The sequence below is a fragment of the Saccostrea cucullata genome, unplaced genomic scaffold (assembly GCF_032062105.1).
Source record: "Saccostrea cucullata isolate Sc308-1 unplaced genomic scaffold, CSIRO_AGI_Scuc_v1 ctg2290, whole genome shotgun sequence".
Lineage (NCBI taxonomy): Eukaryota > Metazoa > Mollusca > Bivalvia > Ostreida > Ostreidae > Saccostrea > Saccostrea cuccullata.
In genome coordinates, this window is record NW_026937752.1 from 46411 (window position 1) to 64982 (window position 18572).

The 18572-nt window shown below is 31.3% G+C and overlaps 1 protein-coding gene across 4 annotated transcripts in view; it reads left to right on the forward strand.

Annotated features, from left to right (window-relative positions):
* The window catches only part of LOC134248772 (multimerin-2-like), a 38501-nt gene that overhangs the window by 5048 nt on the left and 14881 nt on the right, over positions 1 to 18572 (forward strand). Inside the window, exons 1-2 of one of the 4 annotated variants that reach the window (XM_062731160.1) lie at positions 9423 to 10003; positions 14350 to 14827. The exons of 1 other annotated variant lie outside the window; for it this stretch is intronic. In XM_062731160.1, the coding sequence (XP_062587144.1) occupies positions 9502 to 10003; positions 14350 to 14735 (888 nt within the window). In that variant the 5' untranslated portion in view covers positions 9423 to 9501 and the 3' untranslated portion in view covers positions 14736 to 14827. Of the gene's footprint in view, positions 1 to 9422; positions 10004 to 14349; positions 14828 to 17392; positions 17859 to 18572 lie in introns of those variants that run through there. 2 more of the 4 variants (XR_009988130.1, XM_062731161.1) reach the window with 2 other exon arrangements.

The following is an 18572-nucleotide window of genomic DNA, read 5'->3' on the forward strand; positions in this document are numbered from 1 at the left end:
CAAGGGGTAGTTGCAGGATAAATAAAAATAGCGATTTTCTGTGCGTTTTCTATGTAAAACTTCAAATTAACTATGCTTCTAAATTAAGATGTTATTGAACATATACATTGTATATGTTTTTGTTATAAAATAAGTTACATGACAAAGATGATGATAGATAATATAAGGATAGCCTATAAAAGCAAGGTGTTACCGGTCAGCAGGGGTTGTTTACTCTTTGTAGGTACCTTATTCCACATACATGTACTTGTATTAGTTATATATTTTAAGTACGACTCCGTGTAAAAATCATGCAGATAACACAGAAAAGGCGCTAAATCGAAATTCAATAAAACTGGGTTTCATATATTCATTTGGGTCTAAAATGAATATAAACAGTTGATTTTGTTATAATTCTTCTTTTTTCATATATCCAGGGATAAAGTACGTGAAGTGTAATTTTGTATAGATAGTATGCAAATTATCAATTTTTTTGGGAGAATCTTAGCATACTCTACCAACATGCAAATTTTGAAAAATTCTGAAACCCCCCATGTACATGTATCACCCTCTGCATGTTTTTTACATTGAACCGTACTTAAGGACCCTCGGTACGCAAGTACAAACTTTTTTTGGACATTAAGAAAAACATATTGTATATAGAGAGTTAATTTTGAGCTTATTAATTTAATTTTCACTGCATGCTGCGTGGCATTTACCCCCTAGAAAAATGTTCAAAGACAACACAGTACCAGTGTATAGAAGTCACTGTTAATTACTTCAATAGAGAAAATACATGTAAATAACATGTTCAATTATTTTATCTTGGCCTTTAAAAATGTTAAGAATACAAATAATTATTACAAATTGAGAAATATAATGTAAATTTCATTTTTTTAGAATTTAGAACTAAGGGATCACTCTAACTGCAGAAAAATACCTTAGAATCAGAACTCTTTAGTGTGCAGTGTAGAGAGGATTCTTAATTATAAGATCCTTCAATAATCCTAATTCATCTTTTTTATTTCATAGTTAACCTCTTGGAATCTGCAGTTATTGTATCTCCAATATTGCCGGTATGTTTGTTACGTCTTACTTTACATTACACTGTTTATGTTTAGCGGAGAAACATTGCAAGGCTCCTAAATCTGAGTGTTGAAAGAAAGACAACAGGAAACAAATTGTTTTAAATATTTAATTAGATTTTATTCAATTAAATGAACACAAAACTCCTCTTTGCTTTGGTTCTGCAGTCATCAGCTGAAATTCATTTCATAATGCCATTATTAAATGTCTTTGGAGTAATAAATTTGAAAGCTGTAGAATTCTATATTAAAGATTATGACAATTATCATTTGTCTACAACCACGATAAATCAGGAAACCTTTTTGTTTGTTTGTTGTTGTTGTTGAACGTCCTTCTGAATCGAGAACGTTTAACTCATCTCGATTAGGCAGAGGGCAGCAAATACACATGTACCTGTACTTATATTAATTAGCACTTAAGACGATTGAGCATTAAGGATCTTTTTGTGCAACCATCTACTGAAACTGGGACCTTAGTAAATTCATTCTCATCCGAAGGGCCAATCCCCACGCCCCGCAGTGGATTTGAAACTGCGACGTTAGAATCAGCTCCCTCCTCCGTGACTCCGTGACTAAAGAGCAGCTCTCGCTCATGTGCTACGACGGAAACTACCCGCAAAACAAGGGATTTTTTTTCAAGTTCATAGATTGTTTTGGAGTCAGTACAGTTGAAGCTCACATAATCAGTCTCGAAGTCTAAGTGTTAAAATGATATTGATACTTAGTGCGCAGAACATTTGAACAATATTAGTGATCACGTACTCAGTACATGTATCTGAGGATGCTTTCATATAAATATGATCAATTATGGCTTTGCAATTTCTGAAGAAGAATTTTAAAGAATTTTCCTACATTTTTCTATTTAAAACTTGGATCGGCCATTTTGGCCCCGCCCAACCCGGGGGTCATGATTTGAACAAACTTGAATCTACGCTATTTTAGGATGCTTCCATGTAAATGTGTGCAATTATGGCTCTGCTATTCTTGAGACGAAGATTTTTAAAGACTTTTCCGATATATATTTCTCCTTCTCTGTAAGTTCATTTTCCCTCTTGTGGGATATTTATTGGTCCCACCTTCTGCTGCATTTTGAAAATATTAAATATGTAATCTCATTTGGCGTTTGTAATAAATGCTCTATACACACACACACACACACACACACACACACCTCTTTATTATTTAACATGCTGCAGAACAGAGCTGCAAATGTGCTTCAGGTTCATATGAAGCAAATTGTTCATCAGTTTCAGTATTTAAGAGCACATAAGTGTATTTATGTATATAAAGGAATTTATGTGATCTAAATGCGTAAAAACTGTGTATTTTTATTAATCACTATTTTGTGTGAATGCATGGGTCCCGAAGGAATTTTCCGGGTTTTATATTAAGAGCCGTCTAGTTACGGCTATTAGCCTAATCCTCATCAAAATAACTTTTGGCTCCGAAAATGTGGTTTACAAATATTACCCATCTCCACCCCCTTAATCCTCCATACCTATTGTTATATATACAACATGTAACAAAGTTTCTTTTGTATAAGGTTCCTATTGTTATTGTTGTAGAAAATATACATGTATGTACTAGTTTTCTTTTGTATAAGGTGTGAGATATTTTTGGGCTCTACCCTCTGCTGCTTTCTGAAATTGTAAAATATGTAATCTCATTTGGCATTTGTAATAAATGCTCTATACACACACACCCTCTCTATTATTTAACATACTTCATAACAGAGCTGCAAATGTGCTTCAGGTGTTTACGAGCACATAAGTGTCTTTATGTATATAAGAGCAATTGTGGCTGTGCTATTCTTGAGAAGAAGATTTTTTAAAGAATTTTCCGATATCTTTCTTTGTAATATTTGGATCGGTTATTTTGGCCCCGCATAACCCCCAGGGATCATGATTTTAACAAATCTAAAATCTACAATACCTCAGGATATTTCGTTAAAAGTTTAATCTTTCCTTGCACAGTGGTTCTTTAGAAGAAGATTTTTAAAACATGCAACCAAATTTTCATTCATTCCCAATTATCTCCCCTTGAATGATGGCGTAGCCCTTGATTTGAACAAACTTGAATCCCCTTCACCCAAGGATATTTTGTGACAAGTTTGGTTGAAATTGGCCAAGCAGTTCTTGAGAAGATGTGTAAAATTTACATACAGACGAACAGACAGACAGACGGACGCCGGACAAAATGTGATCAGAAAAGCTCACATGAGCCTTCAGCTTAGGTGAGCTAAGAAAGAAATGACAGTAAAGCCCCTTACATATATTGATTAACAATCTGTTGTTGAATACTATAATTCTTCCTTCTCTCTTGCATTTCCCATTAATTTTTTTTACACTTAAGGTGTATAATAAATGACAGGATGAGAAAAATTCAAGGAGATTGATTGTTTATTGTTCAACAGTCATCCTGAGAATTTTTCACTCATATGGTATTGCCATCGCTTGCCGGTGGAGAGCTGCAAATGTTGTCCTATAAACGGCACTAACGGCCATTGAGCAGAGTGGGATCTTTTTCGTACCATTACCTTCTGTGACACGGGTCCTCGGTTTATAGGGTTTCATCCGAAGAACTAGTTTCCGTGTACAACGGAAGAATCAACTCCCTACAATTACAGCGCGATTCTAGATCAGACATTCTAACCACTCCGTCACCTGAGTGACAAACCAAACGATAGTGAATATCTGATTAACGTCTTCTTGAAACTCATAGTCCATATCAAACTTTAAACAGGAAGAATGTTGTTTTGATCCACAAAAGCAAGATAATTTAACAAGAATCGAAGTGTTTAAGAAATAAAACGGTCTCCTCTAGACCTTTTTTTATATCTGCCACCATTGACGCATAACAAAAACGCATTAAAGATACATATGTATTGGCATTAGGGAGTTAAAAACATTCGGGGGGATCTCAACGAATTTCCCTTGCATTCAAAGTTGGATATATATGACAAACTTTATTCTCTGGCTATATACATGTGTAAGGGTTTATTTTCTGTTGGGTGCTTTTCTACTCTATATATTGATATATACCGTCCTGAAATTTACCACATTACATGTATTTAAATGTAACAAACCAAGAATGGTTTGTTAGTAAAAAGTGTAATACATATATCAATGTGCGGAAAATATTCGGGAAAAAAAAGAATGTATCATTCTCGGAATTTTTTTGACCTTATTACACTGTAACACTGTATGTTTCAAGACATATTTTTAAAAGAGATTTTACTTTTTTCAGATAAGTTCTCTATAAATGATTTTTTGTTGTTAGATTTTATTACAGTCCGTAAGTTTTATTAAATGAGTCAGATAATTGACTTACATTTCGTTTTCAGGTCATACTTATATGTTTCAGAGTCAATTATTTTTCCTCTTAATTCAGTGACCAAAAATTTTGATATCATATTTTTTTTTTCAAAACATCTTGCTATTTCTTCCTTTGATAATTTGACGTCTCCATTTGAGTGAAAAATTCTCCAGAGGGACGTTAAACAATATACAATCAATCAATCCTTTGATAATTTGATATCTAACATGAATGGCAAATTTTAATATATCTTGTAATGTTTTATATTTATTACTGTTATAGTATAGTTACTAAATTAATGTAATTTCAGGTGTTTCTATATTATTTTATTTTATTATACATGTATTTACATAATAAGAAAAAACAAAAGACTAGCATTATGATAATAAATAAAAAAATAATTTAAAAAAATATGTATTAAGGACAAATAAACAAACGGCCCCGGTTGCATCACATGTTGGATCATTTGCCAGAATTGTGTAATCACCCTCCTCGATTTAGCCCTGCTCATTGAATTAACACAGTTTTTTATCTTTTCCCTGTAAAATCAGCATCAAATCATTTAAAAGTAAGCAGGCAGATTTCCATTAGTACATGTATATAAATATCAAAACTTACTGTCGAGTTCTTTAAGCTTATACATTTTTTTAATTTATAAATTCAACTAAATTCTACTTGAGGAAATAATGCTTAACTTCAAATAAAACATTTATCAAAAAAAATTACAAGGAAGTTAATGAATGAAATTTAAATTATTTTGTGTCATTTCCATTTAGTTATGTGATGAAAACATGAATTTATAGATTTACTTGAAATATCTGTTCTCCTAAAAAAATATTGCTTAAATATTTGAAGGAAACAAGATTCATTATATATATGATATGAATCTTGTACTGACATTTTTAATTGAACAAAATAATTCTTACTATCTCTTTCATCTTTCGACTAATTAAAAGACAAATTTATATAAGGTACAAACACAGAAAAACAGAATGTTTAATTAATACAGTAGGTCAATAATCTTCTAAGGAAACTTTTAATAAAAAAAAACAGTCAGCGTTAAGAAAATTCACGACGAATCAGACCGATTTTTTAAGGTCAAAACGTGAATACACTTAACAACTTTAATTTATTCTGAAATGAAATATGGCAATAAAATGTATTTTCAACATTTGATTTGTAAATCAAGTGGATATTTTTTTTTAAGTGAATAACATTTAGATGTTTAACATTTCATATGATTTAAATAGAAATAGAAATTTAATCAAAATATGCAACGATTTAGAATTAATTTTAAAAAGTCACCATAAATGAAATTAAAATCTAATTTTCTTTCAATCACATTCGTTTGCAATTATTCCTCATAATTAAAGAAATGCATTGTATTCATCTAATGTGTCATTAAATCCAAAAATAACACCAGGTAGTTTGAAACAAACTTTATGATACCATGTCCTTTTGAAAGTCATATTATTTCCTTTATCATCCCTATTCAATTATTCAGGTGTGCTTATATTCAAACAAAGGAACTCGATGCTCTTTTTAACCTATTATGGTACCGGTGTGTTCTATTCTTCTTAATGGGATTTTACTCTGAATCTTTATTTATGATAATTGGTAATTATTTTTGTGTCTTAGTTTATTTACGAAATGAAAATTTTACAGGATATACAAATCATATAAAATATCGTCAAAGTTTGTGATGATTAAAACCTTGAAGTTACTGTGACAAAGAACGAAGATGGACATTTTAAAAATTGTCAAACTGCTATTTACGGTAAACAAAAAGTTATTATTTCAGTAAAATTTTGTTGTATTGAAACCTTATGAAAACATCAACACAATTGACATCTTAATGGTATTCTCTTACTCTTTTATTTAGTATATTAGAACATATTATCTACGAAAAACCTTCTTTTTTAACACTAAACAAATGGATAAAAAACACTTGGTTAACAAACATCTTTCTTTCATATTCAGTTTATCGTTTTTATCGACGGTTTAGCATGCTTAAACATTGAATGTAAAGGTCAGCCAACAGTTTCCTTTTCCAAAAGCGAACAAGATATGATATTAGAAAATACTTGCACAGCACAACGAGGAAACTACACTGAGAAAAGGAACTGTGAATACTTCCGGACTGACCCAACCTCTAGAAATTTCATGCCCGCCAACGAGGCAGCAAGATGTCCTTGGATTTTCGAGATGAATATTGACAATAATAGGATACCAAACCTTTTATTGGAAGCTAGATGTGCATGCAGATGTGGTATTGATGGCACAGATTGTCTGCACTATAGATGTGTACCTGTGTATACTTATGTTGAAGTTTTAAACAGGCTGAATTGTACAGAATTTACCAGCAGGATGTTACCCTTGGCTGTTGGATGCACACAAGTTAGGCTCGTTCGTAGGATGAGACCCTTTGCAATGTCTGAATAAACTCTTTAAAGTATTGTTGTAATTTGGAATGATATTTTGTGATTTACATATACTCTAATTTCTTTGTTTATTAATTTCATGTAAAGGGAAAGTTAAAGTTCATATTGAATGTGGAAACATGCAGTTAATATCGTATTTTTATTATTTTTTTGCATTAAATGTATGTATTACATGTATACATAATCATTTACTTATTGGTACCATATGATTGTTGAAATAAACATGAATGCAATGTATAAATTAAGTAAGATCCATTATCCAGTTCGCTGAAATGTTCTGATTTTGAAGATAATTTTTGCTATTAGATTTCTAGCCAATTGGCAAACCCCACCTTTAGATTGGAAATGTTATTTGTGTTTCTAATTAAAAGACTACAAAAGCCCATTTAGGACCTACAATTTTTTTTTTAGAATTCGTTATAAAGAATTTAAATATCTTATAACAGATTTTTAGAATTCGTTAAAACGAATTTAATTTGTTATAACAGATTCATTGAATTCGTTTAAGCGAATTTAATTTGTTATTACAGATTTGTTGAACTCGTTATAACCTATTCAAGAATTTGGTTACAACGAATTCAACAAATCTGTAATAACAGATTAAATTCGTTATAACGAATTCAATAAATCTGTAATAACAAATCAAATTTGTTCGACCAAGTGCTGCACAGAATGAAACGTGTACTCCTTGTTGTTTGATATCAGAAATATAATAGGAATACATACAAAATTATACGTCAATAACTAGGACGCCCCAGTTGAGAGATCTGGTTTTTATTTCATTCTGAATTGATAAACCTTGATATGACAGATAAAAGTTCATCGCATTGTGAGATAGAAAAATAAAATAAACACTCAATAATTAATGGAAAGTTTCACTCAATAAGCATTGCTGAATGCTTAAATCTGATGTAATAGAATTGCTCTTCGGTTAAATGTATCATATAAGTGAGAAGTGCTTGAAGATAATTCAGGGGAATTGAATATTCTTTTCTGTTTACTTTGATACATGTACATGTAAGATATGCTGAAAGAATTTTCTTTAAATATTTTTACATTTCTTTTTTTATATGTATTTAGTGAATAGCAAGAAATTTAAGATGGAGAAAAATTTTCTTAGGTAATTTTTTTTAATAATTATTATATTAATGAATATTACAATATCATCAGGTACTAACATTTTTAACGAGTCTTTCATAACATCAAACGAAATTGAAAATTATCAGCTTTCAGTACATACAATATTATGCACATTTAAAAGACAAACATCAACAAGTGATATAAATAGTGGTAGCATTTTGTGCAATCACTAGACAGTACAGCTGAAGGCTATTTATTTGATGAGAACTCACACATAGGAGGTTAAATTTGATTTATTAGGAACAAATGTGTCATTTAAATCTTTTTTTTAAAAATTGATTTCTTTACACATAGTTAGACGCAGAGTTTTTCCCTTTGTCTTCAAGTTATAATGAAAGTGGTGGATACTCATAAAAAATCTGACAGTTTTAGCATCATAAGAACATGGGTTAATCACCTGTGATTGATGCACCCAATCATTTTCATTTTTCTCATGAACTTTTCACTTCTAAGGTCAAGTGCTCTAATTACAAGGATTTGACAGTTATTATATTTTTTTGGGGGGAGGGGGGATATATAAGGGAGATAGACCTGTTAATTAAGGAAAACTTACAGATCATTGATCAATTTGTGCAAGAACCCATGTTAATGATCATATCTTTACTATACTGCTACGAACAGCAGCTTACTGAATTGTTTCTTTCTTTCATTCTCGGCTTAATTCTTATAGTTTGTAGGTGTTTTTGTGACCAAGAAATAGCAACTAAATCATGTAATATTAGTTATCAATTACTCAAATTCAATACTTCTGACGAATTTTACCTAAAAAAGATGATTTACTTACAAAATATATTAGAAAAAATATGCAGGCATGACGCTTTTTTTGCACGTATTTGAATTTTAAATTAATCGGCGTAGTGTATGCTATCAGTTAAAAAAAATTGCATTACCTTGATAAATGTAATCTTTACTTAAATTAATTCATTGTTAAATAAGCTTTATCACCGTTTTGATAAGTAATTAATTTTATTGGTAAGTTCAAGAAATATTTACATCAGATGAGAATATAAATCACTTGGGTTTTATAATATTACTGAAAGTCTGGTCTCAAAAATTCATAACTTTTTATCGTAAGACAATCAGTCTAAGGTTGAAAAATATCGAGTTCTTTGTGATAAGAATGTATTGGAAAGGATCTTCAGTAGAAGGGAATGCTGCATCTAAGGCCATTAAACGGTTGAATATACTATTATCAGGTTTGGGATTATCTGTTCGGTAAGATTAATGATTTTAAGATATAGTGTAGTTCATGTTAATTACACATAAATATAAACTGATTGTACAGGTGATATGGGTATTTTGAAATTAAGATTTTCGAGTTATATGTAGTTCTTAGACTACCTTCGGGATTTTTCTATAAAGTAATTCTTCTTGCCATAAGCCTGAAATCAATTATTAGAAGAAACTGTTAGATACATTTTTCGAGTGGTAAAAAATCAAGTTCCTGCGCTTGCGCCTGTAGTCTTATAAAACAGAAGACAGTTATCGTTAGAATACCAAAACGTATTCTTCTCCACTTTCAGTAACCCTTATAACTCAGCATGAAAAGGAACATGTTATGTTTATTGTTGTTTTCTCTCATTTTGATCCAAATAAATGGAATTTCCATTTTAACAGGCGAAAACAACAAACAAGGGGATCAAACGGACGGAAACACAGTTCCGACAAAACGAGCAGATATTCTTCAGCAACTTTTAAACCAGGAAACGATCATCAGAATGTCTTTAGAAAAAAGTGTACGTGACCTCATGAAAGAAGTTGCAAATATGAAGACAAAAATAACAATGTTAGAAACATCTACGAGAGAGTTAAGTAACATTCAAATGGAAAATCAACAACTCGAAAGAAACCATTTAAGTCATTTGAAAGAAAATCTCACTCGAATTGAAGAGAGCTTTCCTGAACTACTTACAGAAAAGTGTGAACAAATGTATGTGAACGTGAATCGTTCATTGGAAATAATGGACAACGAACTGATTTCCCGACACAAACAACTTTTACAAAACGTTTCCAACCTTGAGATGATTCACCGTGGCAAGCAAGGTAAAAATATTCTTCTTAATTTTATTATTAATCTTAAGGTGTTCTTCAAGCGAGTCTTGGAAACATTTTAGACTATGGTAAATACAATGATTAAGGTTTTCTTCTCAACAGGCAATATTCTTGTTAGTCTAAAGTCTTTTAAAGGCATACTTTATGTTAAAAGGAATATTTACACAAGTTAAATATTTACATTTTCAATAAATTTCCCCTATGATTCTTTACAAAATAAAATGCAGTATATTTTCTCATGAACTACATTAGGTATGTATCACGAATAAGCATGAATATCTCCATTGTTACGTCATAATACCGTTCTTGACGTCAAAAAGTCAAAAAATATAGTGCACACTGTTTTGTTTTAAAAATGACAGTTGAACGGCGTAAATTTATGGCAAGTCGTCAGAAAAATAATGTAAATATAAGAAATGAATTTAATTTTTTGAAGATTCATGAGGTATATGAACTACAACGCTTCACGCCGGCATATTTATCATGAAGCGCTAACGCGCTTCATGAAATATGCCGGCGTGAAGCGTCGTAGTTCATAACCTCATGAATCTTCAAAAATTAAATTCATTTCTTAATTAAACAAACCATATTTTATGTAACATTACTAACAAATGATTTCCAAATTATTGTTACTTGTCTTACGTCCCATTCGAGAGACTTCAGAGTTTACTTTTAGTTTAGAAACGCCACCATGTTAAGGTGAAGGTTCAATTTTAAAACTTCCATAACATGTCATTAAAACATGTATATCTTGAAATACCAAAGGAAAAAAAATCAATGTAAAGATGTATATTTATCAGCGTAATAAAATTTGTACTATCAGAATAAACTAAAATATTTTTGGTACATATAATTGATACTAATTGTGTAGAAATCTTTCATTTACGCTCGGGCGCCTAATGTGTGACTTCAATAACAAAAACAGCCATTTCTCTCTTTTTATTTTATATTCAAGACCTTTTTCTGCTTTTTAATCTTGTAAAAAATTATATCTTTAAAAAAAGTAATAATCTAGGGACACACGATCTTATTGCAATTTGAGAACAATTCTAATCAAATTAAGCAAACCTAAAACAAATTTAAAAAACCCTTTTTTGCTCTGTTTAACCAGCAAACAGTCGTTCAATTAAGACATATCACAATGCATTATACTATAATATAGTAAAGAGCAGGAAATATATGATAATAAATTTTTAATTTTTCCAAGTCAGAACGAATCGCTCCTTCAGAATAGCCCTCGTAAAAATCTGTTTTCTCTCTAAAACGGTTCCTGAATAGTTTACATTCATACATCTGATGACATTTTGTTTTTTTTATAGAATGGATGCAAGTAAAGCTCTAATACACTGTAATAATTCACTGAGAAGAAAAGTGCATAATTGACGTCATAGAAAGCGAGGGAATGTTTTATATAATTGTTTATATATTTTTTGGAATGATTTTTTTTTCATTCCACAGTTGTGTTAAGAGTGTTTTGAGGACAAAATATTTTTCTCTCAAAAAATCTTGAAAATATCTACTTAAGTTATTGTGACAAATCGCTGATTTGACGTAGAACGAGATAGGTCCCCTTTAACAGTCACTTTTATATTAAATATTAATTAAATACTAAATTTATAATCATAATAAATGTGTAGTAAACCACAAGCTTTCGACAAATTTAACTTTTGAAACGATTGACACCATAACCCTTATCCCCTCTGTTTTTACTCATTCTTTTTCATCACTTCCATTCTAATAAGAAAGGTTGAAAGACATTAAGGAAGGACTCTTCTCACACAAAACTGTATTTCTTGTATTTAAAAATTATTGAAATTTTTACAAAATCAAGAAGACAATATCACTAAGTAATAGTATCAGTAAAAGTACAGTCAAGGTCACGTCAATGTCATTTCCTTTTTCTTTTTCCTGATGATTAAGAATAAAAAATATTCTGCATACAATCATGCAATACAATTCTCTTTTCTAAGGATTAAATGCTTTTCTCTTTGCTAAAAAAAATATTACCATATAGGGTCTAAAAGATCACATTACCAAATTGACGCAAACAGTTGAACAAAAAAAGGATTCTGAGCAAACCGAATTTTCTCTATTTTCTTATTTTTTAGGATGTATTAGTTATTTTCATATGAGTCCTATATTTAAATTTGAATAATTTTCACATATGGTAAAGAATTCATATAAAGATACAAAACGATTCAAAAAATAAAACGATTCGATCATTTATTAAGAGAGTAAAAACACTTCCTATGAATTTTTGCCTCGTATCTGTACATAGATTCGAAGCTCCTAAAAGTTAATATAATTGTAGTTTGTTTAGAAAAATCATAATTATTTGAAATATCTAAAACTTCAGTCCCTTATCATCAATATAACTAACATTTCAAAGATCCTTGAAGTCTTTGATTGTGTAAGATTTATGACTATATTCATTGTTCTACAACAATTTTGAGAATCAGAGAAGAAGATATTTAGTTTTTTTTTTTTACATACGCAACCATTCCACCAAAAATATAGTTCTTGCTAGATTTTAAACTCAGTCTACCATATCTATGTTTAATTTTTACTATTGTAATGAGAAAAGAAAAATACGGTCTTTTAAATTTCTTACCATACAAATATATAAGAGATATAAGCAAATATATATTGAATATTTCATCTAGTCTGAAACCAGAGAAGAATCCTACTTTAACATAAAAAAGAGGCCCATGGACTGCAACGCTCATCTTCGTAAATATTGTTCTGCTTTTCTTCATCTGCATTTTTCGAAGATTTTTTTTTCAAAAATACACTAAATTTCAGTGATATATTAAACTGCTATTTTTCTCAATTACATGTAACACTTCCTTTGTAAAAACCCCGTGGAGACCCGGGTTAGAATAGGTCCTCAGTACCCTCTGCTTGTCGTAAAAGGCGACTAAATGAGGCGGTCCTTCGGATGAGACCTTATAAACCAAGGTACCGTGTCACAGCAAGTGTGGCACGATAAAGACCCCTCCCTGCTCAAAGGCCCTGAGTGCCGAGCAAAGGCCTAAATTTGCAGCCCTTCACCGGCAATGATGACGTCTCCATATCAGTGAAATATTCTTGAGAGGGACGTTAAACAATATACAATCAATCAATCAATCCTTTGTTAAACTTCAGATGATCATTTGTTGTTGCCTATTCTACTTCCACGGATCAAGATTTGAACACATGTACATGTATATCTACACTACATGAATATATATGCTTCCATATCAATTGACCGTAACTAATTAATTGGCTTTATATTTTCTGTTCTTAGATTTGAACTAAATTACATGTATATTTCAAATGGGGAAACTTTGATCCCCCATTGTGCCCCCAATTTATCATGATTTAAATAAACCTAATAGACAGTAAACGAGTATGCATCCAGTGTATTTAAAATGACTTATTCTGATTATGTGGTTCTTGGGGGGGAAAATATCTTGATATTTTTTCCTAAATGCACTTACGTTTATTCACATGTATAAAAAGCCACCATTTCAGCTACGTGGTCCCAACCAACTTCCAGGGGGTAATGATTTAAACGAACTTGAATCTTTGTAACATGGGGATGCTACATATTATACTAATATGATTAATAATGCATGGATTTGCTGTTCTTGATAGGACACAACATATAAATTGCCAGTTGTATCCCCAATGTTATGATGTCCCCATCTTGCCCCGTGCGACACGATTTGAATCTACGTGCAATACCTGAGGGAAAAAAATATCATAGGTGTTGGAAGCAAATTGAAATATGGGGGGGGGGGTTAAACCAACAGAAAAAGGTAAACCCCAATCTTTAATGCCAATATTATATATATTTCCAAAATGGGGGGGGGGGGGGGGCTAAGCCCCCACTTCCCCTCCACCGATTTCCACGCCTATGAATATAATTAAGGATAATAGACAGTACATGTACTGTATTATAAAGCCCAGAAGTTTATTGAAAATATACGTTTTAAGTACTGTAAAATCATGTTTTCAAGGGGGCAAAATTTCGAGGGTTTAGGAGTTTTGGGGGATTTGATTTCGTGGCTAGAAAATGTTTAGTAGCATAAGGCATATGAAATTCCACATTCTATGGTGTAATGAATTTGTGGGTCTTTAACCTTTTACTTCGAAAACAAGGAAAATTAACCCCCACCGAAATAAATGATTTCACAGTATTATAAACATGTTCATATCAACCAATTAAAAGAGCCAAACCTAAACCCTTTCTTTATATTATTTAATCAGTTAAGTGATAATTTACAATCATTGTAAGACCTTACAAGATGTAAGTGGGTGGTGTAACCGTGTGCCTTTTTTTGTCAAATTTACAGATACATCCGTGAACCGTGCTGTCGCTTTTGATGCTTCCTTAACTGCAAATCGGAATACCTTTACTGGCAGAGTTGTTTTTGGAAAAGTAGCTCTAAATGCTGGGAATGGATATGACGGGTCTACTGGAATATTTACAGCCCCACAGACAGGGATCTATGTGTTTGAATGGACAACAGTTGTCTGGGCTGGAAAAGTGTCTTTTACTTTATTGAATGCTGGCGGACAGAAGAAGAGGAAAAATCATTGCTTTGATAAAAATTCATTGAATAATTTTTGTAGTAGAATGAGCGTTGTCAAGCTAAATGAAGGTGAAAAAGCATGGATAGAGACTTATAGTGGAACAGCTTTAGATCACAGAAGTTCGATTGCTTGCTTTATGTTGTAAAAAAAGAACAAATCACTAGGTTCGTTTGAATCTTGACCCCATTCAATTCAAGGGGATATATACTCATGCAAAAGAGTACGAGAAAAACAAGATGCACATGTATGAGTGTTTTTACATATATGAAGTATAATAAAAATTATGTTCATTGGATTTATTACTACTCAAATCATATTGTATAACCTTGGTTTGGGCATTATTGTCTGCCTTATATATATTTCCATTCTATTTGTTACTCTGTGATAAATCTTTGAAGTTACAAGAGCTGATTTTTGTTCCCAACTTCTACTTGTTATCCGAGGCACTGAGTTGACCATAACACTGTTTTTCTTATGAATATACTTTTTTAAAGCTTCTTTTATTTCATAATTTCAATATTGTAAATATTTGAATCCTCCCAATATATTTCTGGAATGTATGCTTAAAATTGGTTGCTCAAAGAGGAAAATTCATTACTTTGACCTACAAGATGGCGGCCAAGGGGAGTAAGTCTGAGACTAAATACGCCATATGAAAACTTTCTATATAGCGTGGGAAGTTATAAAACCATTCGTTATATTATAATTTTCTATCATTTATTAACAAAGAAATATATGACATGTTTTCTATGAAAAAATTCATCAAATTGTCCATATTTTGAATGTAGGTTTGAACATATTTTATTGTTTTGATGTTATAACAAAAGGATTGGACACAAGTTCTTAAAAACTTAGAACGTCCTTTGAATGTAATGTCAAGGAGATTGATATATTTTTCAGGTAATCCAATTTGAGGTTGGTTATAGGTTATACTATATAAATTATTTTTTAATCCATCGAATGACGTGTTACAATTAAAATTAAATTATACACCTTTTATTAAAAACTCATTTGTAAGTAACTACTCGTTGTTGAATAGTAATTTCAGATACAATTGCGTTCGATTTCACAAGTGGCAGATTCAAAAGCCCAATTACGTTGTTGAAGACTAACGTCACCTTCAATGTTTGTTAAAAACCCTTTCAGTTCTTCTCAAATGAAGTTGCTGACAAGTCTGTGGGAATATTCACAACAAACAGGATAGCAATCTGCTGTTGCTTGTTTAAACCTAGGCAATACAACGACAAGGTATCATGGGACATTTGTGTACCATGAGTAAATTCAAATTGACTGTAAGTATCAATGTGAATATTTCGAGAGCAACTGGTAAACTGTGCTACGAGATGAGTTGAAGGACCTTTCAACAATAATCATAATGTATACTAAGTATTGTCTTATAATTACATGTACTCTTAGTAGTTTTGCAAAGCGGTGACATATATTTCACGGCGGCTGAGTTGTTCTAAACTGGTTAGATATCAATAACAGATAGTAATATTTGTAAATTCCTGTGTGTGTCCCGGTAAGATTCTATTCTAACGTAAAGTTTATCATGTTTTAATTATCTGTCTAAATGTCTGTCTATGTGTCGACTATATCGTGTGTGTCATTGTAATATTTCAAGTTTTTGACATCTTTTTTCATCGTTAATATATATAATTGAACCTGAACCAGATTGTTATTTCTGATGTTCTACCACTGGCTACATGTAGATAAGAAGAAATACATCAAAAACATACAAAACCCTCAATTCAACGTCACCTTAAAATACTATGTTCATATCAAATTAATGAACTATTGACCTGGGGGCCATAAAACTTAGACACGCTCATTTTTGATCTCAGTCTCATCTTTACCAAAGGAATACATAGTGGAAAAGTGAGACTGAGATCATAAGTGAGCTTGTCTAGGTTTTATGGCCCCCAGGCCTGGAGCACTATAATATTTAACAGATAGTTTCATCCCTGTCGTGAGTATCAACGAAGCCCGATCTACTTGATCTGCGCATACGTTTTAACGCAGCGTCGACACAGTCACGTCACAGTATCAATTTCTTGGTACACATTTATTCATTTTATCTTCTTCTATTTCAATTTGTGAGTGAGAAAAAAAACCCACTTCAACCAAAGGTAAACAATTTTAGTCTTTCTTCTCGAACATGTTGAAGTGTTTATACTCACTAATTTTATTGAATATATAGAGAGAAAATATTTAATAATGTAAAAATTTATAAAAAGTAATTTGAAAAAAGTTATAGAATTTAATACAATCGTTTGTTGATGTTATGTAAACCAATTGCGACTTATAAAATATCTAGTTGGATAAAATAAGTCTTATGTTTGTGTTTTAATGTCCCCTTTTTCACTGAAATAATGCTAACTCGGATTTTCTTTTTATTTCTTTAAAAGAAGGATGGCAAATTGCATGATCTATGTGAAAAACAAAACATTTCACATTTTTTTAAATTTGTAAAGTCCCTTGTTTATTGCGGAGTTTTAATATGTAATTGTGTATAAAAGCACGTAAAATGGACCATATTTTGGAAGTGCCCCCATTTGATTAAAATAAAGGCAAAGTAACAAAATTTCATTCTAATTTTTCTTAGCATAATGCATACAGATTTCTTTCCAAGAATTAATTTTTTTTATCATTCTGTTTTCGTAATTTCCAACTAGATAAGGCCTCGTTAAGATAAACTTCAATAAATCAAAGACAAGAAACTCATGTGGTTGCTTACAGGCATATCAAGAGTATAAAAAAACTTTGAAAATCATTTAGTAAATATATTTTTTGTTTTCAAAGGTGTGATTGCATTCAACGCCTAATTGACAGATGGCCAGCATCAACCATCAAGTCAAGCTGTTATCATCTTTAAAAATGTAACATTAAATTCCGAAAACATTTATGATGCAACAACGGGAAAATTTACGGCTCCTGTTGACGGAATATACTCTTTCACTAGGACCATTGCCACAAATGCCGGTAAGCTTCTAAGCACAGAAATTGTGCACACTGATAAAGCTGTCAGTTAAAAAATTACAATCACGTGAATGGCAGAGATGCCTACTCCAATTACGAAACTGGATCAACAACAGCTAACATAGAAATTAAAAAGAATGAAAAAGTCTGGATCAGAGCGATGCAAAACGGATATGCCATACCCAGTTGGTCATCTTTCTCCGGTTTCCAGTTGAAGTAACAATTCTGTTATAAAGGACATTAAAAGATAATTGATCCCCATACAAAATAGTATTTGTTTAGAAATGAATTATCTCTGTAAGACAGTTCAGGTTATCAACGAAAGAAAGATATTTTGAGGGAACGGAGAAAACAAGTTTAGCATACACTATTACATTTTCCTACTGTAGTTATTAGCTTTTATGTGTGTAACAAAAAGAAAATAAAAAGAAATGTGGCTACATGTACATAGAATATGCAAGCCATTGTAAGTTAATTTTTATAGTCTGGCACACAGGCGTCAGACGCAAAACATTTGCAAGGGATCTATATTGACATGCACATGCACATGTACGTATTTGACTTTCCATTTGGCAAAAATATTATTAAGTCAAGCTTGTATATTTTAAAAGAAAACCACACACAACGTTTAACAATATATCACAGAAAAGATTAGAAAAGCAACTTAAGTTTATATAAATAAATGAAAATAATAATGCATGGTTGCAAATATTTTTTTTATTATTCTAGTTAATGTAGATGTAAATAAATTGGTATAGATAATGATAAATGTATAATTTCTGATTAGATTAAATTAATTCTGAATCTTAAAAAATACATATGACTGCCGTCACGAGAAAAGGGCCCTTATCTTTTGACGTCACAATGGTCAGAAAACGACGTCAAAATCGCGATGTTGTAAACACGGAAGTAATTTTCGTTGACTGCATTTTGTAAACAAGAAATAAAATTGAATTTCAAAGCGTAACAAAAATTTGAAACTTGATGCGGACATTTTTTTAAA